General features: G+C 41.0%; 1 protein-coding gene across 1 annotated transcript in view; it reads right to left on the reverse strand.

The window, feature by feature from the left end:
- The window catches only part of OSBPL10 (oxysterol binding protein like 10), a 245,363-nt gene that overhangs the window by 50,493 nt on the left and 168,781 nt on the right, over window positions 1–26,089 (reverse strand). The window contains exons 6-7 of the mRNA XM_025039191.1: window positions 16,397–16,607; window positions 6,730–6,884 (exon numbers count right to left, since the gene is read on the reverse strand). Of these exons, the coding sequence (XP_024894959.1) occupies window positions 6,730–6,884; window positions 16,397–16,607 (366 nt within the window). The remainder of the gene's footprint in view (window positions 1–6,729; window positions 6,885–16,396; window positions 16,608–26,089) is intronic.

Raw genomic sequence — 26,089 nt, forward strand, 5'->3', positions numbered from 1 at the left:
TGTGCGACTTTAACAGAAATGACATAACAAAACCAGTTTTACCATAAGCTAATTGATATAAACAAAAAATTAAATTCCTACGGCATCTTGTCAACATTATAACAAAAAAAAGTTAAACAAGATGTCGTTATTTAAGAACCTGCTGTATAACTATTGAGAAATATGCATGGAGTTAATAAGCTCAGTGTCTTAGTCAGCTCCAGCTACCATAACAAAATACCACAGACGAGGTGGTTTAAACAACAGGAATTTATTTTCTTATTGTTCTAGAGGGTGGAAGTCCAAGATCGGGGTGCCATCATGGTTGGGTTCTGGTGAGGGCCCTCTTCCTGATTTACAGGCAGCTGCCTTCTCTCAGTGTCCTCATAGGGCAGAGACAAAATGAGAGATTTCATTCTCCCCCTTATAAGACTATAATCCTAACAGGTTAGAGCCCCACCCTTATGACCTCATTTAACCTTAATTGCCTCCTAAAAACTCTACCTCCCAGATACAGCTGCATTGGAGGTTAGGGCTGCAACACATGAATTGTTTCTATGAGTTCAACTACTTTATGTACCTCATGTAAGTGGAACCATGCAGTATTTGTCCTTCTGTGACTGGGTTATTTCACTATAGCACAATGTTCTCATGGTTCGTCCACATTGCTGCATATGACAGCATTTCCTTCTTTCTAAAGGCTGAATAATAATCCATTGTATGTGGATACCACATTTTCTTCAGTCATTCATTCACTGATGATCAGTTAGACTGTTTCCACCTCTTGGCAATTATGAATAATGCTACAACGAACATAGGAGTGCAAATGTCTCTTTGTGGTCTTGAGTTCAAGTCTTTTGGATAAATACACAAAAGGGGAGTTTTTGTATATTATTATATGGTAGTTCTATTTTTAATTTTTTTTGAGCAACTTCCATACTGTTTTCCAGAAGCCTATATCTTCTTTGAGGCCATCATTAGTTGCGGTACCAAACCTGGAACCACTAACTGGCAGAATTCTTACTGTGTGAGAAAATCAACCTGCTTGAGCTGTTAATTGTTGGGTTCTTACTGGCAGCTGTAAGAATCCTACTGGATATAGGAGATGGTACAGTATATAATAAAGGGCATGGGCTTGAGAGCAAGAAGTCCAGATATCAATCTTGTCTCTACTACTGACCAGTTTTGTGACTCTTGGCAAGTTAGTCAGCCACTCCAGTTTGGGGAATGGCCATTTGACCCCTAAAGACTACTCTAGTCCTAAGATTTAGTGATTCAAAAACTGCAAGATTTAAAAAGGAGGAGGAGATGGCAATCAGACCACCTGATGACAGGGTGGGGGGTGGGCGGGAAGGGTAATCACACCAAACACAAACCTACTTGTAACAAATTCTAAATGTTTTAAAAGACACTTCCTACATAGCAACCACTTGGAATTTAACTTTGTGGGGTTATCACAGAATTCAATACATTTTCAACAATGATAAGTCAATGATAGCTATCTCACTCCTTGGTCAAACAGCTGACAATAAATGTGTCAAATATTTTGAACAAACTTTTAAGACTGAAATTTTGTGTTAAAAGAATTATCCAAAGGATCAAAACAGCACATTACCTTATTTTCAAAAATCTGTCACCATCCCATGCCTGATACCCTCAATCAACACTTACCTATACATTTATGTATCGTGGAGTTGAAGAATAAGGAGATGATAAAAATGGGTGGACGGGATTATCTGGCCAGGCTTCAACCTGAATGTCTGAGGACTTCAAAATGTCAGCTCTATGTGTTGTTAAGTGGTTCAAAAGTTCAGTGTTAAAATGACAGTTCAATCAAGGACATGAAAATTCTTCCTGAGGCAAAATTCAGTGAAATCCTTTATATCTATCTCCTTCCTTTATTCACAAAACAAAGCTCTTACCTTGGGGAAGGTGGAGATAGTTTGACATGCTTACTTGGAAATTCAATTCTGCAATTTTCTAACCAAATCCCACTTGGCTAATTTATATGCTGATCTAGTGCTCAGTATTTAGGGACATCATGAGAAGTCTTTCTAAACCTGCTAGCTTTTGGGGGTGTAGTTGCATGTGGTCTCTTGATAGCATTATTGCCACTGCAATTCAGACAATTAACCAGGCAAAGCTTCTAATGAAACAATCAGCCCAGGGGCTGATAGGAGCTGACAGCAAGCTCTCAAGGCCCAGGCTTAAAGATGCTCTGTTCACGTCTCCAGGGGAGGGATTAATAGTACCGATTAACCATCTTATCCCTCCAGGCCAAAGGGAGGTGTCTGGTACTATAAATTTGCCTCAAATGATTAGCACAACATTATTTTTAAATGCTCCTCTTTTTCTCTTTTATGCAAGGGGGATTTGAGGCAGTTTTTAAAGTTTACCAAATGTTCTTCAAACAAACTCTGGATCCCCTGGATATTACGCAACAATAAGAAGTCAGGAACTATTGATTAACATAACGACAGGGATCGACCTCCAATGCATTATGCTAAACCGAAGAAGCCAAATCCAAAAGGCAACATACTGTATGAGTTCATCTATGACATTCTAGAAAAGCCAAAACTGTACAGACAGAAAACAGATGAGTGACTGCAAAGTTAACTATATAGGAATGCAAGGGAATTCTGGCGAGTGATGGAACCGTTCTAGATTTTGATTTGTTTAAAGTGATACAAGTATAATGATGAATTTATTTATAAATTAATAAACTTGACTTTTAAGAAAAATTTAAGTTTTGTTCCTCAGTCACATCTGCCAGAAAGGTGGGTCTACATGGCTAGATGTGAGCTCTATCATTCAGGATTGTCTCCGTGCGCCTCCCCGCACCTGGGCTCACCCCACCACCTTCCTATTCCAACAGCCCGACCAGTCATGGCCCAGTGCAGAGAACAGAAACTACCCCATGTATTTCAATCAGAAAGGGATTTGGTGTTGGAATTAGGTGCTTACAGAATCATTAAAAGACTTGGAGGAGCAGAAGTCCCCCTTAGACTTTTTAATTCGAGGACACAGCACCATAGGCACCATGATCCAAATGTCGGGAAGCTGCTGCCACCACGACAGCTCATCACACCGAGGCATGTGGGGCGAAGGCCCTGGAACAATGAGTCTGGCCCCGTGACTGCCTCTGAACACTCACATCTCCATGACCTTGCTGCCAGCAGCACCAGCAGAAGGAACTTGTCTCCATCTCAGGCTTCCAAATCTCACACAAATGCATTTATAAAGCTGTCATGCATTTAAAAACTTAGCCGTAAGAAACTCTGGGACAAAGGTTTCCACTGTGAATGAAGATCCCAATATTAGAAGAGTCGGTCCCAGTAAGTCCCCGATCACCATTTATCCTGTCCTAAAACAAGGCATTCTTTAATGAAGAAAGCACAACAAAAAACCTTTTTCTCTCTAAATCTCAAATGGTGGTAAGAGTAAAAAAAATTGTCCTACTAATGGGTAAAACCAAGATCTTAATTCATTTCATTATGGAATAATATTTTGTTTTCACAGTTAGTTCTAGCCCCAGAATAAAAATTTAAGATCATTGCATTTGATCACTCTTTGAACTTGTATATTAAATACACGCTGGTCTTCGAGTTTTATTCTGATGAGAATTAAACAGACTAATCTTGAAAATGCATTAATTTTCCAGACACCTGTAAGTTATTTTATGGTAAGCCAGAACCAAAGGAGGGGAGTGTGACACTGTGATTTATAGTAAGAAATATATTTGGTTTTTGTCTCCATTCCTGGCAGAGAGCTCCTAAAACCCAAGAATTTCCTAAAAGATGAGAGAGAGAAAGATGTCTTTTGTTGTTATTAAGGTAACTTTTAGAAAGCCCCTAGGTAACCCAAGGATGGAGAATGGATGCCAACGGAGCCAGATTAGAGGGTTGGAACTTTCAGTCTCCTCTCCCACCCTCAACCTCCAGGGAGGGGAGAGAGAGGGGCTGAAGACTGGTAGCCAATGATTTAATCAATCATTCCCATATAAGGAAGCCTCCATAAAAACCCAAAGGAGCAGGGTTCAGAGAGCTTCTGGGCTGGTAAACAGGGGGAGGGGCGGAGAGAGTGGCACGTCTGGAGACAGCATGGAAGCTCCAGACCCTTCTCCCATACCTTGCCCTGTGCATATCTTCTGTCTTTTCCTGAATTATATCCTTTTATAATAAACTGGTAAATGTTTCTCTGAGTTCTGTGAGCCAATCTAGCAAATTAATCAAATCTGAAGAGAAGGACATGGGAACCTCCAATCTATAGTTAGTTGATCAGAAGCACAGGTGACAACCTGAACTTGCAAATGACATCTGATGTGTGTTGGGGTAGGCATTTTGTAGGACTGAGCCCTTAACCAGTGGGATATGGTCCTACCTACAGGTAGACAGTGTCAGACCAGGACACCCAGTTTGTGTCTGATGAGAACTAGACTGAGTTCACTGTTTGGTGATGTTATAGAGGTAAGTACCTTTTATGTCTATTAATCCTAAAGACCTAACGCAATCGAAACAATAATCCAAAAGAAAAGTTTAGCTAAATTACAACGATTACTACAATTCTTAGTTTCCCAATGATCATTCATATAGTAACTATATTCTCTATATTGAAAGGGCTAAGGAACCTTCTCACAAGGAAGTTTCAGCCTTTAGGAATTTCACCTCCTTCCTTCTTGGGTTATTTCTCCAAGTTTTACAAAAAGGAGGCAATGGAAACATTTTTCTTTTTCTGACAGGAAAACTATTGGGTGGATATTGCTCGCTTCTTTAACTCCTAAAAAAAAAATGCGACAGAGTACAATGGCCTAAAATAAAAATAAGGTCCAATCAACAGTAGCTGTTTGGGTTTCAAGAATCATCTCCCAGAGTTGTCACTGGAAAAAATGAGGTGAGTCTGCAAAAGAACTGATTTTCCCTCCTTGGAAAACCATCAAAACACCATCACACCCCTGTCATACCCCAGTAAGTCTCTTACAAACAATTTCTAATGTTGCTTTCACAAAAAGAGTAAGCGCAAAAATGACAACGAGAAACTGAGGATTATTCCTAACTTAAGGGATAAAAGGTTCTCCCTAGTTTCCCTTCAGGGTATTTTTTTTAAAGTCCAGGTTGGGAGTTAGTTATTTCTTATGGACAATTATATACTGTCTTCTGCCAATGTTACTGACCGGTAAAGCAAAATGGGCAATGATTCTTTGTAAAAAGAACAGAACTGGCCTCTCAAATTTCAGACTTAGAGGAAGCATCTATCAGGGAAAGGCAGAACAAACATTAAGGAGGATTCACAGAAAAAGGAAGACCACCAGCCCTAATAAGTAAGCTTATCAGATTATAGCCTCCGTTAGGTTTTGCCCAAGAATGCGGCTGAGAGTGAGGCTCTAAAAAAGCATTACGAAAATCTAGTAACTTCTCTACTCTTTTCATTTCTCCCTAGAGTAAGACTTTATATTTATTATGGTATGAACCCACAAAGGTTCTTTTCCAAGGAAATGAAGGGGATTGTATTTTTCAACTCTTTAGCAGCTAAGCTCTCCAGCCTCAAATCCCACCCCACCCAAAAATCTCAGAAGGGCATTACGACAACCGGGCTCCCACCAATTACAACAGCTGCCAACTTACGTTCAAGTTCACCTACAAACCAGCTGCAAGTGTTTTCAAGCAGAAACTCACTGTACAGGTAGAAACAAATGAGTTTCAAAATCTCACATCCCCTATTCATTTCTTACCCTGCAAGAGTACCATAATGATAGTGAGGAATATTTGCAGGTAGGTTGATCCTGCCTCTTTAAGAGCTACCCAGTCCCTGTCAGAGAATATAATCATGTGAAGCTTGGAAAAATCCTTCAGGTGGTAACCAAGATCATTTGATTGAAGAAGCTGCCTTGGGAATTTCAACCCTACAAAACAGATTTTGTGAGTGTTCTACAACTGTCTAGCTAAAGTGATTTCAATAAAATTAAGAATAACATCTAACAGACAGTGAAAGTAGGCATCGGCCCAGTTCAAGAGATCAGGTCAATGGGACGTGAGAATCGAAAGAAAAATTAAAAACCAAAACTTCACTCCTGATGCAAAGTGAAAGTGACAAAAGGAAGTGCTGCACTGGCTTCCTTCCAGCTGCCACCGAGCGGCACTGTCAGTCAGGAGAGTCTTGTGGGCAGACGACCTAGTCCAGGAAGCCTGTCAGAGCCTGGCTGGTCGTTGACCTCTGCAGGGGTTGCTCCTCCCTAACCAGGCGGGGCAGGTGTCCCCTGTGGCGTGGACCTGGACTGCAGTACAACGCCTAGAAGGAGTCTCAGCCACTGCCCCACGGACCCTGGCCCGGGTCTGTAGCATGCAGGGGTCGAGCATGTGAGGCAGGAGCTTATGTTAGCACGAACCACACGAAAAGCCATTATTCAGGGGAGTGACATAATATATTGTAACTGCTCCCATCACGTCAATAGGCATAGTTTTAATGGGTATGTTAGAATTTCTCCCACTTGAAGTTAAAACGACTCCAATTTCCATGAAAACAGGAGATTCCTCATTGGTAAAATCACAATTCACCCACGGCAGCTGCCAGACACAAGAACAGACATGCCAGGCGTGCACAGGGCTGATTTTTGTCTCTCCAGGCAATGCTTCCATTTTATAATTTGTCTCCTCTTAAAACAAAGAGATGAGCAAGTTACAAATATAATTACTATATTTCTGAACAAGCAATAACACAAGCCATGAAAGTGCTAAGAGAGGACCACTAGCTTACCTCTGGCTCTGGCTGTAAGGTTTGGTCATCCTCAGCAGAGTTTGGTAAAATGGCCCAGGTTATGTTGGCACTGGCTGATGGCAAAGAGCCAAACGTCCCATTTTTCAGCTGCTCTGTGGAGTGTGACTTGGGCCCATGCCATCCCAGGATGTTTTCTGAAATAAAGACTTAGGTTGATGCCAAGTATTTTCCAAATGAAACATTTATAGCTCAAAAAATATCTGTACCTCACTGTTTAAGGAGACTGACTTGAAACGGGCCCAGTTTTGAGTGGACCACGGTAGATTTAAGTGGGGCTTGTTCTGAATGACGTGCCAAGTGTAGAATCAGATCATCTATTTATAAACTAGTTTCTGTATAACGGCAGTCTCAGAATCCCCACAGGCTGTTTTTCTCCCCATCCTTGGACATACAATTCACATTTTACCAAAGACAAATTTTCTTAAAGGTGTTTTCCTTATTTTTTAACTCCTTAAAACATTTTTAAAAACATTTACAATAAAAAAAAAAAAGTCAAATTTTATTGAAAATGGTCTGCTCGAAATGTGGTCTGATACCACTTCAATATTGTAAAACCATTTACAATAAAAAAACATTTACAATAAAAAAAAGTCAAATTTAATCAAAAATGGTCTGCTCGAAATGTGGTCTGATACCACTTGATATGATAGCCACGGTTCAGAAAAGATGGCTGCAGTGTGACCATGTGACGTCACCTCTGCTGTTAGACATGGCCGATGTGGCCGAAGACAGGAAGCCCTATCACTGAAGAACAGATGCGGTCATTCCATTCTAGCACGAAACTTCTGTATCAACACCAATCTGGTAAACCAAAAGCATTGTTCTAATCCTTCCCCAACCTTTAGGGAAAAAAAGACTAACTCTAATATAGTTTTTTAAAGAGTGATGGATTATCATAGAATATTTGTATTTGCTTACTATTGGGGACAGGAGTAATCAGGTGGATTTCTTTACCCCTTTAATAGCAGTTCTGCCGTTGGAATTAGAATAAGTCCAAAACTCAGCTGAAGAGTAGGGATAAGTGATTAAGAAAAGGTAGGCTGACGTGGAGACTGCCTCATGTGAACTAGAACTCAACCTTCCAACATCTCAGATGTTCCATCCATAAAGTAATCATATCTATCAGTTTTTTCACCAGAGTTACTCAGAGAAAAATCCACAAGTATCTCAAACTTTTAACACCCACAGGGAATCTCATCCATGGAAATAAAACAACAGAGGCAGATGAAAAGGCCGTACATGTGCTTATGCATGTGTGTCAGTGTGTGCAATATTATCCAACCCCAGCATATTTGTATGTGGAAATCTTTTTTTTTCTTTAATGTGAAGTACTAGATCATATAGCTCTGCTCCTAAAAGCCTCAAGTGGCTTCTCGTTGCAACTGAAACATAATCTAAACCGCCTGGTTTGCAAGACTGCCCAGCCTCATTTCATTCTCTCTTCATTGCTCACCATGCTGATATTTTTTCCATTCTTCAAGTGTGCCAAGTTCATTCCAGTCAAGAGCCTTTGTGCCTGCTGTTTCTTCTGCTCAGAGTGCCATCCCTCCGGTTCTTCTATATGGAGGAGAGGTCTCCTATGTAAATCCAGGGGTCAGCTAAATGTCACTGGGTCACGGAAGGCCCCTGATATCTCCCTGGCCAAAGTAGCATCCCAAAGGCACTCCTTGTTACGTCAATCAGTTTACTGTCTTCATAGCACTTAGGACTATCTGGAATCACCCTGCTCATTTGTCTATTGTCTTTCTCTCTTCCCTAAAATGTCAGATTCTTGAAGGCAGGGACAATATTGCCCTTGCTCATGGCTGTGTCACTAGAACCTAGAACATGGTCTAGCAAAGGGTGTGTGACCAATAAATATATGCAGAGTGAATGAATAACTTCGGATTGTCAGAGATAGTAAATTTCAAGAAAAATACATTTCATAACATCCTAAAAGTTAAAAAGGAAAAAATGGAAAAAAGAAAGTAGAATAGTGGTTACAAGCGTCTGGGACCGGGGCTGGAGCGGGGGGGCGGTGAGATGGGGAGTCATTGTCTGATGGGTAGAGTTTCAGTTTTGCAAGACGAAAGAAGTGCTGGAGATTGGTAACACAATGTGAATGTACTTAACACTACTGAGCTGTGTACTTAAAAATGGTTGATGATGAAATTTTTGATATGTGTATTTTACCATGATTATTTTTAATAGCAAAAAGACATCCATATATCAGTCCTTGATGTCATTTACAAAAGATGAAAGGCTGCAGGATGAACTAAGACCAGACTTGGGAGGAATCCCCACAAATAATAAGGCAGGTGGGGCTGGACTAAGAAAGCCAATCCAGGGTTCAAGACACCAGAATCTGCCATAAGAAAGGGGGAACGACACTTCTTACCCATCCTGCTGACCAACTCTTGCCCAGAGACCTGAAGTTGGATTCAGATCTTAAATACTGGGCAGCTGTCTCATACATATAGGGGTATGACTTTCTTGTTTTATTATACAAGTAGTAACTGTCCTCTAAATTAATTAGGAAAGTTTAAAAAGCACTAGGGGAAATATGAGATTTGCTCGCCGTGCCAATCAGGACAATGTTCCCTCCATTATTCCGACACTTCGATTCTGTCCCTCTCTTCCCTCCATTCCACCATCACTCAGAGATGATAACCGAGAAAACAAGGGGGCAGGAAGTAGAGTCTGGCCAGGCAGTGATACACTGCATCCTGTGATAGACAAAGACCAGGACAGGATGACTGAAAGTAGCAATGCATAATGGGGAATGTAGTTTTCTACATATTTTATGGATTTAGAGTATCAAAGAACCAATGAGTGAGGACCAAAGAGAAGTCCATCTCAGACCAGTCCAGCTGCTCTAATAAATAAGCACTGGTCTGGAAATCTGGATAGACATGTCTTGTTTGAGGATGAAGGAGGAAAATTTCAATAGAGAGTGAATGAAAAGGATTATATGGAGCATAGTTATCCTCAGAAGGCTTAGAAGAATATATCTCTGATATTTCTCATGTAAGGTGTCAGAGAAAACATCAGGAAAGGTGTATCCACAGCACAATACAGGATAAAGCAGCCTCTATGAAATAAGAACAGAAAGCTAAAAGAAGAAAATAGGCTGAGGTGAAAAAGAAGATTGATGCATTATGGAATTATTATGAGGAAATTAAATCAGCATTAGAATTAAAATGAACACTGAAATCAAGAAAAAATAGAAATAACACTGTATAAAAGTCAAATAAGGAACATGTCAACATAAGGAAATTCTACCAGTGTGCAGTTGTAAAAGGCACAAAGACAAAAACGAGACAGAATATAAGAGATGATGTGCAACAGAAATCCTAAAGATGCTGAAGGACAGAAATCAGATCATGGAAAAGAAACACTAAGCAATGATACAGAAGTAAAGATACACAGCCTGAGCTGCATGGAGAGCTGTGGGTACTGCTGAAAAGTCTACCGCATTCCAGTAAAATCAATGGGAAAGACTCCCATTTAGACATAGCTCAGCAATACTCTCTTAGGCTTTTTAAGACTGAAATTTCAAACATACACACAAGTAGGCAGACAGAATAGTACAGTGAATGCCTAGCTCATGAAGTTTGGCAACATTCTGGAGTAACAAAAATCGAGAGAAAAATTTTCCATTCACTTAGGCAGAAAAATTAGACTTGCCCTAAAGGAAAAAAAATCAAATTTGTTTTGAATTTTGCTATAACGCTAAATGCTAGAAGGTGAATAGATGAAGAGAAGAATGCAAATAAAAGTCTACATATTGTGGTAGAATGGGTGAGGGGCTGGGGAACAATGCTCTTTCTCAGCCAAATTATCTTTCCTCTGCTTAAAAAAGAGTCAACATTTATTGAGCTCTTACTAGGTGCCAAGCACTATTGTACCCAATTTACGTGTGTTAACTCATCTAATCCTAATCACGAACCATGAGGTAGGTGTTACGATTATGCCCACTTGACAGATAAACAGAGGCACGCAGACCTACTAAGTAGTAAGATCAAAATTAAAACCCAGTCAGCCTGGCCCCAGAGCCCACACTCAGACTTACACTGTATGTCTTCTCATCAGCACTGCAGAGACTAGGAAAACCTTCTGGGAGAAGAAAACTACTTGAAGACATATAGCAACATACAAAGAAATGAAGATCTAACAGCTCAAGACTGGAGAAGTCACGTATGAAAGGACCAGTGGTGAGCAATGAACCCAGTTAAACACAGAGCTGAGCAAGGCTGTGAGACTAGGCTGAGGTTTAAAAAAAAAGGCACTCGCCTCGGGTGTAAAATTTAAAGAGGCACCAAGACACTCGTAATCAAAATAAATAATATTTTCACACAATATTTTAAAATTTTAAATTAATGTCCCCCCTCCCAAAAAAAAAGTCTTACAGGACTTGGTCTCACTTACCTCATCCTGCCAAATCCTGTCTTTATTTAAAATGTAGCTATTTTGTTCATTCTGGATTTTTTGTTATTAATTTTGGTTTAAAAATATCACATTAAAGCATCATTTATCCTCATTACTTCGGCATCCCTAGGCTCATGGCGAGTGCTTTACTCACCTCACTTAGTCCGTGCCCTGGAACAAAATTTAAGTAATTTTTCTAAACATGGCTACATAATTGAACATTAAGTTAAAAATTATTTTAAAAGGATTTAATCATTAGCACACGTTATTAAGTATTAAATTAATATTAAAATATTAATAACAATAGTCTCCACATTATATTACCAAAAATCAGTTAAGCATAGCAGAGAAACAAAAGAAATTAAAGTATGCTGAATCATCATCACTAAAGGAGAGAGTCAAAAAGTAGTGTGTCATTCTTGACTTTGACGATTACAAAAATATAGGTGAAAGAATGCTTGTGAAAAATGTAATGGAACCACTATTAGAATTTACATATTTTTTCCCCAAAACACTATAGAAGAGTAAAGGAAATACAACTTGTGTAGCAAAATAGAAAACAAAAAAAGCATCATGGAAACGTAAAAACAAAAAGCATAAAAAAGACCAATAAAAACAAACGAACACCAGTTTAAAGAAAAAATAAATGGACTATGTTACTCTACTGAAAGAGAGTTTCAAGATTGTGTTATAAAACAAAATGCAAGTCTAAACCATATTTCAGTAATTCTAAGACATACCTCATTTTCACATTTTAACATCTCTGAAGTTGGAGTTTATCTTACAGTTAATGGTGTGTCACAATTTAATTGGCAGCCTTTTCTTTCCAGTGGCACAAAGGATAATGATGTGTTTTACTACTGATGGTGTCTGACAGTTGAGAAAATATGCCTCACGTATAGAACGTGATTCAGAAAGGTCTAAAGTAGAAAGATGGTCAAAAACATGCCAGGGAGGTACAAATGAAAAGGACACTGGGATCAAAACATTACCATGTGGCTGCTGACTGACTGTAAAATCAAGTAGCCAGATATCAATCACCTTTTACTCTCTGGTCCACCGTCATGCTCATGAGCAGGGAGCTCATCAAAGATGACACAACAGAAGAGAACAGGAAGGTAAAGAATCGGGAGGGCCCCGAATGGCAAATCTGGTCCTTTAAACAGGCTTTTACACACACCTGTAGCTGCACACAACACACCTTAGCAGGTATGAGAACACAGGGAAGAGGAAAGCAACTATAGTTTTGGTTCCCTGAACCAACCAGAACTAGAAAAAAAGCTACAGAAGATGTAACTGTAGGGTTAAAGGTTTGACTGTGGAGCTGTGTCACCCAGTTCTTGGCCTCAGTGTAAGCCTTGCTCTGAGTACTGAGAGATATAGTCCCCAGGCCAGGGCTATGAGGCCTCTGCCCAAAGCCAGTGACAGGTGATGGCAGCTAGCAGGATCCTTCCCTCTTCCTGTAACATGGTGACCTCATGCCTCCTAGATTTGGTAAACCTAAGAGGGCTTTCCAAAATGGAGTAAGATTGACACACTCAAGAAAAATATAAGGCACATTTATGATGGAAAGTTAAGATGTCAGTATCCAACACAGCACTCCAAAACTCTGTTTAGACAGAAAAAAAAAGAGAGAAATACAATCCACCCATCTAAAATATTCTACACTAGTTTTTGTTTTTGTTTTTGTCTTTTTTCTTTCTCCAACATGCTATACACTGAAGGAATCATCACATTTCTATCTTGGCTTTTAATCAAAAAATAAGGGAAGGTGCCTTATGTGGGGCACATTTTTACCAGAAACAGTGGGTGTCAGGGAAAAGAATGCAAGAGAGTGAGGAAGCAAAGGGAGTCTCTGATTGGTGGAAAAAAGGTGAACGCTGGGAGTCTGAAGATGTCTCTGGAAAAAAGTGAAGCGCAGCAAAAGGAGGAAGGCAACGAGGCCAGAAAAGCCAAGAGAGTCCTCAGAATAGTCTCACCTATTTGATCGTTTTTGCCAAACCCCCAAATGGGAGGAGGACCAATACGACCAGCTTATTAATTGACAATCCCACAAATCTTACAAGAGAATGAGAAAGTTACTGCAAGGATGAGTTAAGAAAAGCACATTAAATTCTGCTCTGGTGCTCCTCCCTTCAATTACACATCTCTTGATCTCTTATCCTGATTATGTCTCACAGCACATGTGTCATCCACAGTGATGATTCCCCAACGCTCTCCTGTCACTTGCTCCAGCAGCGCTGACCCCAGTGTTCTTGCCCAACATGGCTTGCACTGATTGTTCTGTTAGCACCCAGCTCTCATCTGGCACTAGAATATGCTTGTCCAGTTACAGGTGTTTGCTCTGACTTTGAACGATGTTCCCTAGATCAAGGCCCTCAAGCAAGGAACTAACCAAAAGCACAGACAACAGACTCTGCACCCCAAACCACTTTCACGGTTGTTTTTCTCCTACCTAAAGCCCAGACTCTCAAGTAGCCCATCCCTTTCCGGTTCTGAGGTAGTCCTGCCTGCCTTTCCGCATGGAATCTAGGCTGGGGAAAACAGACATCGGCCTACTTCCGCCTTCATCAATCATTTGCCTCCACCAAGCTGCTGAAGTAGATTTAGTAGTCACTAGGAACAGAAGAGAACTGCATAAAATAAGCTTTCACCAAAAAAGCCAACTTACTTTATTAATTTTAATTACAAAACTCTCCACTAACAGAAGTTCAATGAAGCATTTCAGCCCACTATATAATACCTTAGAGATAAACATCGGAGACAAGACTAGGAGCCCAAAATGCATGGGCGGGGTGGAGGTAGAGAAATATGAATACAAAAGTATTTTTAGATTTCAGTCCAGTTGCTCAGCGCATTTGAAATGAAATGAGCATTAGAGAGAGAGCAACACCTGCAGACAAAGGCGCCAAAGACAACACATTTCCTAGAAGATACAATGAAATGCTACAAGAGATGAAAAGCTACAAGACCACAAATTAATTTTTGATTAAGAAAAGGGGCAGAATTTAAGAAAAAAACATTGCAGGGGTCAGAAGGCAAAGAGGCTTGAAGCAAGAACAGTGTGTCTGGATATTCAGTGTGTGGTGGGGCATCTGCGCCTCCCTGCCCACTGCACACTTCCAGGAAACCCTGGCAGAGTTTCGCTTTAATGAGATTGTGATTTCCATCAGCCCAGCCTGACCGGCCTTAGATGTAACCGGTATGGTTTTATCAGTGGGAGTCAGGCTGCTATAGCTACTATCAACCTCAGGAGCCCTGAGGTTCGAAACAGGTGTATTTTGTGGTAACACCTCTGCGGTTATCACATTCTCTTATTCCACTAGCTCAAGATTCTGGAATTGGGTTTTAACTGCAGGCAATGATGACGGCTTGGGTGCAGGAATTCAATTTTTTCTCCCAATGTGTGGTAGATTTAAAAGACCCATGCGGAATGTTTTAAAACTTGAGGGACTGTGTTATATGGAATAGAAGTTTTAAAAGGGTTAAGAAGGCAACAAAGTACCCGCTGTGATGATTCGTGCTCTCTCTATTCTTCAACCTTCAGTCAAGCTCCTTGATAAAAATGGTTAAAAGGAAGGAGGGTGGACAAACAGGGCATGGAAGAGATGCAGGAGGTAACCCCACACGTGGCATAACCTCAGGGACACTGCTTGGTCTCGTCTCTCAAAGAGTTCCCATTTCAACCTGGCACCACATCTGAAATTCCACCTTGAGCTCTGTCCCTCCAAACACCGGAGGCCCTTACGAACACCAGAGCCCTAATGAAAATCAGGACAGGGGAAACAGAAATTTGCTAGAAACGAGCCCTGAAGAAAGATGTACGGGATTCATTTTAGGATGAAGAAAATGGTACAAGCTTACAGTTAACCAGCGAAAGGATCTTGAAATGGGCCCTTTAGGGTATAGAGGCGAGAAAATATAATATAGTATGCAAAAGATCGTAGAAACCTTGAAAAGCCTCCAGTCTAACTCTGATTTTGTGCACAAGCACCAGTGGGGTCACTCAGGCTCCCTCCACAGCATGTCAAGGAGTCTCACAGGGGCTTCAGCATCGGCGTTTCATTTTTCAAGTTGAAAAGGAAGAGGAAAGGTAGAACAGGTGTGGGTCCTTCACTCTACGCCTGAATGCACACACATCTGCTCCAGGACTGGATCCTCCACCAGAATTTTTTTCTCTTTCATTAGGGACATTAATGGAGTAATCGGCAAAATTCAGTAGGGTCTGTAGATTTGGGAACAGGATAGTACTCATGTGAATTTACTGATTTGAACCATTGTGCTGTCATTATGTAGGAGGGACACCCAAACCGCCCCATACACAGCCTACTCTGGAAAACCAACATCCTTTTTAATCTTAGTAAAACAGAGGGCAAAAAAAAAATACAAAAACAAAAACAAAAAAAAACTTGAGGAAAGAATGAAATACAGACTCTCATCATAACTTAGCTTTACTTTTCATCATCTAAATTGCCTCGTTCCCTCATTAATTAATTGAATCCTGAGCAACAAAGCTCAATAAGTCTTCTGTTAGTCTCTTAATTCTAATACTTGATAATTATATAAGACATGACCAATCTCAAGCTAGTTTCACTTTTATCATTGAATTTAATCTTCACTAATATCTTTATATTTGCTTATTGATTAAACCCTCTTCCAAAAAAACTGAGGCATCTGAAGGGGGTATATTATTATCCCTAGCTTCTTGATAAATAACGAAAAATGTTTCTGGTATGCCTTCTAGAGGAATTCTCACACAGGTCCACGAGGGGACATGCACAAGGATGCTCACTGCAGCAAGGTGGGCGGGGCAGAGAGCAGGAGGCCATGTGCATGTCCATCATCAGAGGGTGTCAGATAAAATGTGGTGGACACTCACCACAGGCAAAGTTAGAAATAATGGACCAGATGCTACACAGTGATGGATCTTAAAAACACAACAGAGTGCAAAGTCACAAATGGAATAAGATACAGGATGTGATGCCAGCAAGTCTAAAAGGAGCTCCATGGCATTCACATAAACATGTTGGTTAAATGTTTCATAGGATATTACACTCCTAATTGGCAAAAGAAAATAGGAAGGAGAAAGGGATAAATGAAGAAACACTTGGATAAAAAGGATAGATGGATGGTGGATAAATGGATGGATTTAAAGAAGGATAGCAATGGGAGACACAAACACACACACCCTGGAGAGTACTTATTTGTAAAGACAGAACTGCCCACTGGGAGGTCTTACCTGAGGCCCCTGGCTTGTGGCTGGGCTGGCCCACCTGGTGCACACTCTGCTGTAACAAGCTGAGGCACTCCCCGAGGCAGCTGAGGGTAGCAGCAGAGGTAGCTTTCAGGAGCAGCAGATCCTGGTCCAAGGCAGTGAGGGGGCCAGAACCTGGCAGAGACTCAATGGCGTGCACAAGGTTCTTCTGCTGTCCTTCCACCTGGTTCATCATCTACAAAATGGGAAGAGAGCAAGGAGGTGAGGGTCAGAAGTTTTCCTTTTAACAAGTGTGGGAGCCAGCACTTAAACCATGAGACTGGAGAAAAGTTAGAGCAAAGTGGTGAGAGAAACCATCATCACCCAGACTACAGGTGACGTGAGAGTCGGCTCAGAGGGTGCCAAGTACAAGTTAGTCCTTTGACGATCCAGGCCTAGATGAAAGCTGTCCAGCTAAACCTATCCAAAGGCACACATCTGCAGCTCTGATCACAGAAGAGTTTTAGAACTTTAGAGCTACAAGTGACCATTAGGGCCATCTTGGTGTATCATTTTATAGCTCTTCTGAAGATAAGTCAATAATAAATACATTAAAGGTAGAAGTCCTTATGACCATCTTTAAGGTCCTTTTAGTATGAAATGTTATCTGAGAGACTGGATGAACCCTGGCTTAGCCTCAGAGCAAGGTTAATTCCTTGCTTCTCCTCCAGCTCCAATTCCTAACTCCTTGGAAGTCTTTTTGAAGTTCAAGAAATAGAAGTGAAATCTAGAGCTGGTGATTTGTAGGAGTGAGATCAGAATGAAGCCAGCACTGAATTATTCCACCCCCCCAAGATGCTAAATAGGATGTGACTTTCTTAACACCATGTAAGATGCCAGGAGGAAGGAAAACCCAGGAATTCTAAAGCCAGCCCTATTCCACAGCTGAAGCTATGACAACCCAAAATAGCTTGTTTTGTGGCCTGGCTTCAATTCATAAGCAGTAGTCTGTTTCTTTGAATTGACAAATCAAGGAGAACGGAACTCAAGAACTAGAAAAAGACTTTACTGGTTATCTTGTGGAGTTCATCTCTTCATCCTCTCATTTTTTACAATTTATCTCACTGAACAAGATGATGTAGATAAAGTGCACCGCTAGCAAACAAACAGTCATTCTGGAAAATGGAGGAGGTGAAGCGACTCCACGAGGTCCCAAGGCAGGTCAGCATCAGGGGCAGGAACCAACTCCTGGTCTCTAGACTCCAATCCACTGTTCTTTAAGCTTCTGCAGCAAAGCTGTCCTTAATTTGAAGCAATATCTCCTGCTTTGTCATTATCAACCCCACAGGGTCCTTGTTATCATCATGATGTCACCAGCTGAGGAGACGCAATAATTCTTTAAGGACCACTGGACTTGGACACAAAACTCATTCCTTGCTCAGCCTTATATTTCTATTTCCTTTTGAGAACAAATACCTGCTATTTTCTAGCATCCTGTGTAATCATCTGCTAAAAAAGAAACACACACACACACACACACACACAAACCCATCTCACCCATTGCAATCCTGCTTACCAAAATAGGCGACATTACTTCAAAAAGATTTTAAGTCAATGTCAGACATACTGCACAGACGTGGTGGTCTGTCGCATTCTCACCTTAATGTGCACCCCCACCCTTTGGCCGTGCACATTATTTTTTGCAGATGATAGAGGTTATACCTAGCCATTCTAGCTCCTAAACAGTATCTGAGGCATAACAGGGGCTCAATAAGTATTCATTTCTCCTTTAGTTCTTTGCTGTAAAATCACCTTCTTAGGAAAGCTTCCCAAACCGCATAATTTAAAATTGCATCTCCAGCCCAACTCTTGGCAATTCTGTCTTCCTTATCAACTTTTTTCTCTCTAGCATTTACCACCTTCCAACCTAACTTGTGATTTACTTATTATGTTCATTCGTGCTGGTGTGAAAGCAGGGATTACATTTGTGCTGTTCAGTAATAGATTCCAAGTACAGTAAATATCTGTTGAATGAATGAATGAGTCCCCAGTCTCACTCCCCTGTCACTCAGGTGCAAGAGACCTTTTAAAGGTGCATTTATGAAACAAAAGTCTAAAGAAATTATTATGCTCGACTAGTATAATATGACTGAAGATTTAGTAAAGAATAACACCTCCATTATCAGTGTAGGTTGGCCAAGAAATACTGCCAACTGATTAAACTTCGAAGAAGATAAAATGTTTATGTATTCTTTGACAGTCAACTATATGGAGAGCTGCTAAGAGCTAGGGAGAAATAGATTTCAAACTATTTGTCGTAGTCAGCATTTCTGTAAATTCCGACCATAAAATCTTGTCTTAGAAAAATGATGTGTTGAAGGGAAGAAGAACATATAATGATGAGACGTATAATACATGATGTTCTTAACTATTATGGATGATGTAAAATGCTTAAGAGAAAAGGTAAGTAAAATTAAACCATTAACTATGTGGAATGCACTTGTTTTTAATCAACAAAAAAGAACTATATTCCAATTATATTGTATAGCACAGATACTTGTTATTTCACAAGCATATAATATTATGTAAATCTCAGGTAATAAAAACACAAAATTGAGTCACAGAATCTTCACTCTAACACAACAGAGGCACACGCCCAGAGACGGAATCCAAATATCTGCTCTCTGAAAAGTATTCACCAGTATTTACTGAGAGCCTGTTGGCAATGCCAAAGGCAGGATGGCCCTGCTGGAGGGGGCATTTGAACAGGCAGTGGGTAGATCTGACAGTTATGATCTCTGAGAACTACTGGCACTGAGAGGGAGGGGCATCAGGAGTGCTAAATACCCCTCGAGTCTGGGCACAGTCCCATACAACAAAAATTTTGCTGCTCAAAACGCCAAAAGCACCCCTTTCAGTAACCCTGTCCTAGAAACATATCAATAACCCAGCTCTTGATGATTTAAACATCTTTCTTGGCAAACTGAGGACTAAAAATGAAACAAGCCCAGCACAGGGCTCGACACACAGCAGAACGAGTCCTGTTGATTCATTTTCTGCTCTTTTACCATGATGTGCTGTGAAAAGGAACTCTAGTCTTTAATGACACAACCGATGCCTATCTTCACTTTATTTTAGCTTCAACGGGCTCCAAAAGGAATGGAAGGAACCCTAACAGAGGCAGGATGCCCAGCCTCGGAGCTGTGTATCATGGTTATTAACGTGCTGACGTTTCTAAGACCGGGAGGCACTGATGAAGAATCTTCATCAGACTTTGGAAGAACAAGTTTTGGCTATTTCCATATCTAGTTTCAGTTAAGGGCACATATGAGAAGATGACTGTGGCACTGAAAAGCTGTATGCAGCAAGAATACCAACAGCAGATTCTTAAAGCGGCTCCCTCTCCCCTTCCAGGTTCCCACAAGGGATCAACGGAGGAACAAAGCACAACCATTGATAAGCAGAAGCGCCCACTGCTACCAGCCTTTGAAAGTGGTGAACCACTTACTTTAATTACATAAGTTTCAAATCAGAGCTCTCAATACCTCTTCCGAAGCACATTAGCATTAATCATCTGCAGTGTTTAAAAACAAAACAAAAAAAACACACACATTTAATTTCTTTCTGGCATTTGGCTTCCACCATCAGGGACATCACCATCCTGTACTGCAGGGTGCAAAACGGGGCCCCAGATGAAGTTTCAGAGAGCCACCTCCTGAAAATATCAACTCTGAGGTTATAAAATCGACTACATGTAGGTCAGGTTGAACTTCACAGATAAGCAAACTTCACAGGGAGGTGAAAATTCCATGGCCCATTTCTCTAGCGCCAACAATGGCATGTGCATTACAAAATCAAATCGTAGGAGATAATGCTAATAAAATAAAATCAGTGGCTGCAGATTTTATTACTTTATTTAAATGAAGCGGAAACCAAGATGCAGAGACCCAAACCCAATGTCATCCAGCTCAACAGGCTTGGATCTGGCTAAAGAAAGAACTGAAGGGGGCAGCAAGAGACGGGGGCTTGACTGCTTCTGACTGCTGAGCTGCAAACCTTGCAGCAAGTTTGAGAAGCACCTGAAAAGGCCCAGTCTTGACAGGCCAGATATCAATGAACATTAGCTCAGTCACTCATATATCAATAATCAAAGGATGAGCACCAAGCACTTTCTGAACACAGATTCCTTGTCCAAGTAACCAGCGTTGATAAAGTAACCAGTGTTGCTTTATCTTGGTTGGCAGAGGCTCTTGAGCATACAGATTCTTCAGAACCAACAGTGACTCAATCTGTCTGGGAGAGAAGTAGACAAAACAATTCGATGCCAGCTTCGAGGTGGCCTTGATTTGGCATTTCTCCTCGGCCTGGTGGAATTCCAAAGCCCCTTTTAAGTCTCCCTTCTGAGTCAGGGATCGGTCCTTGGCTAAGTTGGGCACTTTTTCACTTGGCCAAAGTCCTCACCTAAGCTTGAAAGCCATGCTTCAAGGATCTTTACAACCAACACACGCGTGCACGTGCACATACATGCGCGCGCGCACGTACACACGCACACACACACACACACGCACACCCTTACTGTCTCCATTAACACAGACTTACTATCCCACTACCCTTGATAGTAATACTTTAATATCCCAGAAATGGTTTGCTAGCTCATTACAAAAACTCCCTGAAACATCCATGTAATGGAAACCATCAACACACAGTTTGCACTCTAAAATTCTTTGAATGCCCTATCTCATTGTCTCTACCAATCCTGTAAATTGACCTTTACCTAATTCCAATCAAGTCCCTGTACTGTAAACAAAACTTGAAATTCTCAAATTCTGACCTTGCCCGCCCCTCTCGCAGACGTTGCCAACGCCCCACGGAGGTGGTGGTCCCCTTACAAGGGTGAAACGCGACAGCTGACATTCCGATCTCCAAAGCCTCTCTCCCAGAGGTGGTGGTCCCCTTACAAGGGTGAAACGCGAAGTCCTTCCCAACAGACAGCTGACATTCCGATCTCCAAAGCCTCTCTCCCCATTTCTGTGTTGGGACACAGTTAGTCTCGGCCATACACCTAAACAATTTCTTCTCCTTGCTGACTTTCCTACCTGACATTCAGGCGGCTGCCTGTACTTCCCGGGTTCTATCTCTTTTTCCACCTTTTGGCATACTATCTACTTGGAATGATAACCTACCAAGGGTTTCCTTTAGACAGGATCCCTGGTCCCCTTGGGACACTGCTCTCTGTACTCCCAAATGCAATGCTGTCCTAAACACATTATAGACTCCTGGCTGTCTGTTAAGGCTGATTAGGTGAATGGAGAAAGAAAACCCCATCTAGTGGACAGATCTCCAAATCCACACCTCTCTAAGGCTAAGAGAGTGTCACTGGCAATAAGGAACAAATATGAGCCGGAGGAAATGGGGTCCACTTCCAATGGGGAGAGACTGCTGGCCATACAGATGAGGTTACAAACGCCGAAGAGGAATAAAGTGAAAAAGCACAGGAAGAGAGCAGAGAAACCAATGTAAGGAACATAATAGTCTATACTTTAAACCAAAGGAAACAAAAAAAAGATGTGCAAAAAAATTGAACATTGTCATTGATTACCTTACTGCAGGGATGAGCAAATTTCTGTAATAGGCCAGATAGTAAATATCTAAGGTTTTGCAAACCAGTGGGTTGGTCTCTGTGACAACTGCTAAACTCTGCTACTGTAGCTTGCAAGCGGTCAGCGCAGGTGCAACAAATGAGGGTGGCTGTGTCCCAATAAAACCAACAGGTGACTCGGCTCCGTTTTGGTGTCAGATAATTATTTTTTTCTCATTCGAGTTATACTTTTATTGATTCCCAGTATGACCAGTGATTTCCTGTTGTATGCTAGACATTTTGGCTATCATGTTAAGAGACTCTAAGTCCAATTTGATTTTTTTTTTCCAGGAGGAAACCATATGTTTAGGTTTTTAGCACACAGACTGTAGCCTACTTTTGCAGCCTGTGGTTTCAATGACAACCTAATTTCAGAGTTTTTGTGGTGCTATTTAGATCTGCTTGGTATATCTCCTGCATGAGGGGCTCCACTGGTCCCTGCTGGTGCTGTCCGAGAAGACAGAAGGAGAGTCCCCAGACCCGGCTGGCTGGTGTCGCCAGGTGGGAGAAGGGTGAGACCCCAGACAGGTGCCTGTTCTGGCAGAATTCCCCATCTTCAACTTTGGGTCAGGGAGGGGAGTCTCAGGCCTGAAGTCATCTTTATGCCTCCAGACAAAAAAGTGTGTTTTTTCAAAGGTACGTAAGTGCAGAATGTCATCTCCGCTTCCAAGTTGAAGACTGCCTCATAAGCAGATCTAACTGATTAGACAGAAAGTTGCTAAGCACCGCCCATTAATCTTTTTGGTAAGAGAATTCACTCTTCCTTTTAAAAAATGGAAAACAGAGAAGCATTCATCATTTCTAGATGTTTACCTGCTTTCTGGCTTCACGCTCGCTTTGCTTTGGACTTCATGGTGTCATTACTGAGGCAGACCATTATGGAATGACTTAAGCCATAACTTCTGAGTTCTCTGTCCACTGCCACTCCCAGCCCTGAGAGACAGGAGAGGCTAATGGCACGTTTAAATTCAACATTTAGATTCCTGGCCTTTACCATATGAGATGAAGGGGACAGAAATGAAATAAAAGAGTGGCTGAAAGGCCAATCAGAAATGAAAGACATCCAAAGTCTGTTCTGAGTACCACAAAGATGTGTCAGTGCTATTAATAAATGAGCCCATGCTGTCAAGGGCAAAAGGCCAAGGCAAGATTCTGAACTGCACACACACGCGCATACACAGTACCAAAAAACGCTTTCTAAAGATGTGGGGATGAGTCTACTCCATTTTTTAAAAACAGATTCCTTTCTGTCACATCTTCGCCTTTGGCTTTTCTGCCATTGTGCCTTTGGCTTTTCTGCCATTGTTTCCTTACCACCCTCAATTACAACTCCACGCTGCACCAATATGAAGTGCAAAATTTTATCTTTACAAACTCCTAGGAAGCAAACCCATATTGAGGTGCTTGAGAAATCTGAGACAATAGCATTCGCAGCTAAGTGAATCTTATGAGTCCATCAAGTCTGTCTCCTTCATTTTGCAGGCAGGAAATCTCAATTTAGAGAGGCCAGGTGCCCTTGCTGAGGTCACACAGCTCTGCTTGTAGCGGTGGTCCTTGTGCACCACTTCGGAGAAGACACGAAGCTGTGTACCTCCTCTTTCTCATATTCTGGAAGCAAAATACTATCTCCTGCCTCAGAAAACAACTACGGTAAAGTTTCTACCACCATCCCTCACCCCACCCTTTCTCACCACTTAGAGTCAACTAGTTTTTGTCAGATTACAGAAGGCTGGCTCTCTCCACTGACCACCCTCCCAACAAAATTAGACGGTAAAAACACCCAATGAAGAAGGAAGTAAAAATTACCTGTTACCCCACTTCCTAGAAATAAGCACTGTTGACCTCTGGTATTATTCTGACGCTTCTAATTTATATATACATGTAAACAGTTTATATTATTTAAAAAGGATCGCCCCTTATGTGTAATTCTGTAAACTTGTATCACTTAAAATGGTTCATCTCTGAGGCCTAGGATTTACTTCAAAATAATCCAGTGGGGGTGGGGAGTAAGGATGAAACGATACTGGTTTTGGGGAGATATTAAAGCTGTTGATGGTGACATGGGGGGTTCAACATTATCTTCTCTAGTGTTTTTACAGATTTTTTTTTAATTTGGGGAAAATACAGTGGTATGGATTAACTGTGCCCCCCCAAATTCATGTCGATCTTAACTCCCAGTGCCTCACATGTAACCTTATTTGCAAGCTCTTTACAGAGTCAATCAAGTTAAACTAAGGTCAGTAGAGTGAGCCTTAATTCATTATGACTGAGGTCCTTATCAAAATAGGAAATTTGGACCCAGACACACATAGAGGGCAGATGAGGGAAGCCACAAGACAAGATGACCATCCATAAGCCAAGGATAGAGACCTGGAAGAGATCCTTCCCTCACGGCCCTCAGAAGGAACCAGTCATGCTGATGCCTTGACCTAGGACTTCCGGCCTCCAGAAATGTGAGACAATACATTTCCGTTATTTAATCTTCCTGTGGTATTTCATTACTGCTGCCCTAGAAAACTAATACACACATTGGAGACATCTTTCTCCATCGTTACCCTCGGGGCTTATTTTAATGAACAAGAGCTTTTAACTCCAAGCCGAGGAGACCCTGGCTGTGGAGCAAAAGCTTCTTCAGTGCAATCTCGCCATCCCTTCTTCTCAGCACCGTGTTTGCTAAGGAAGAACTGAGGTGGAGAATGCATTTTCAGAATTACATAACAAGATGCCTATGCGAAGGTTAAAAATTATTTTTTAATTCTGTGTCTCAGTACTGAATTTTAACACGTTGGTAACAAGGGACATAAGATGCAAAAGGAGTAATCTCTTGTTCTCAAAGAAAATACCACAGGCCAACGGAAGGGTTTGAGAGGAAGGTACGGGAGCACTAAATAATCGCCTTACTCATTACTCATTTATCTGCACCCTGTGTCCCACACTCAGACCTGAAGGGGGCGCTGAACAGAGATGAAGGCAGTCATTCAAGGTTAGCGGCGACACCCTGCCTCCCCCGCCCCTCCACCCGACACCATGCCTGCAGCCAGGGCTTCTAGAGATGTTCCATTCGGGGGTCTAATCTGCTTTGCTTCCCTTAAGAATATCTTTCATCCCTTTATTTTGGTACAAAAGTAATACTTTTCACAGGAAGATAATCGAAAAGAAGAAAAAATACTCATAACGCATTCCACGCCGGAGAAAATGAATGTTAAAATCTTGGTGTATATACACTTACATTTTTATGCACAGATACGTACTTTTACTTTTTATGAAAATGGTTGCGCATCATGCTTGTAACCTTTTTATTATTCCATACACCATGTCGATAAATTTTGACAATACTATGTAATATACTGCAGATCACTCTATCACATAAATGTGCCACAATTTACTGCCCAATTTCCACTGCTGGACATTACAATAAAGTCTAACTTTCTTCTCTGTGACAAATTACAATTCAACAAACTTCTCTGAAGCTAAATCTCAGCCTACATTTATAACAGTTTTCTTAAAATAAATTCCTAGAAGAGAAATTGCTTTAACATTAATTTTAAAGCTTTTGATAAATACTGCCAGCTCGCCATGGACAAAATTATACCGATTTGTATTCCCTTGGTGCTGTGGGAGCTATCCTCTTTCTTATCACTCTCTAAAATCACTTTTCTTAACCAATTTTATAGGCAAAAAAAACAAAACCAGCATTTCATTGTTTTAATTCATTGCCCATATTCCTGAAATAACATGGGATAAAGAAAGGTTAAGGAGCTTCCATATCCAGCAACAAATAAACAAGCCCTAGAGATCTGATGCACAGTATAATGAATACAGACAATACTGTACTATAATCATCAAACTGGCTAGGAGACTAGAACTTAATTATTCCGACCAGTAAAAAAGGAAGATAATTATGTAATGTGACAGCGGTGCTAAATATCGTTACAATGGCAATCATATTACACCACAGAAATGTAGCAAGTTAACATGCTGTACATCTTAAATGTACACAATGTTATATGTCCAATATATTCAATAAAAAAGAAGTTTCCATATCCAGTAAAGAAAATATAAGGGAATAAAACTAAAGGGAGTCCAGAGAGTGTGTTTCC

This window comes from Pteropus alecto, unplaced genomic scaffold (assembly GCF_000325575.1).
Source record: "Pteropus alecto unplaced genomic scaffold, ASM32557v1 scaffold10, whole genome shotgun sequence".
NCBI lineage: Eukaryota > Metazoa > Chordata > Mammalia > Chiroptera > Pteropodidae > Pteropus > Pteropus alecto.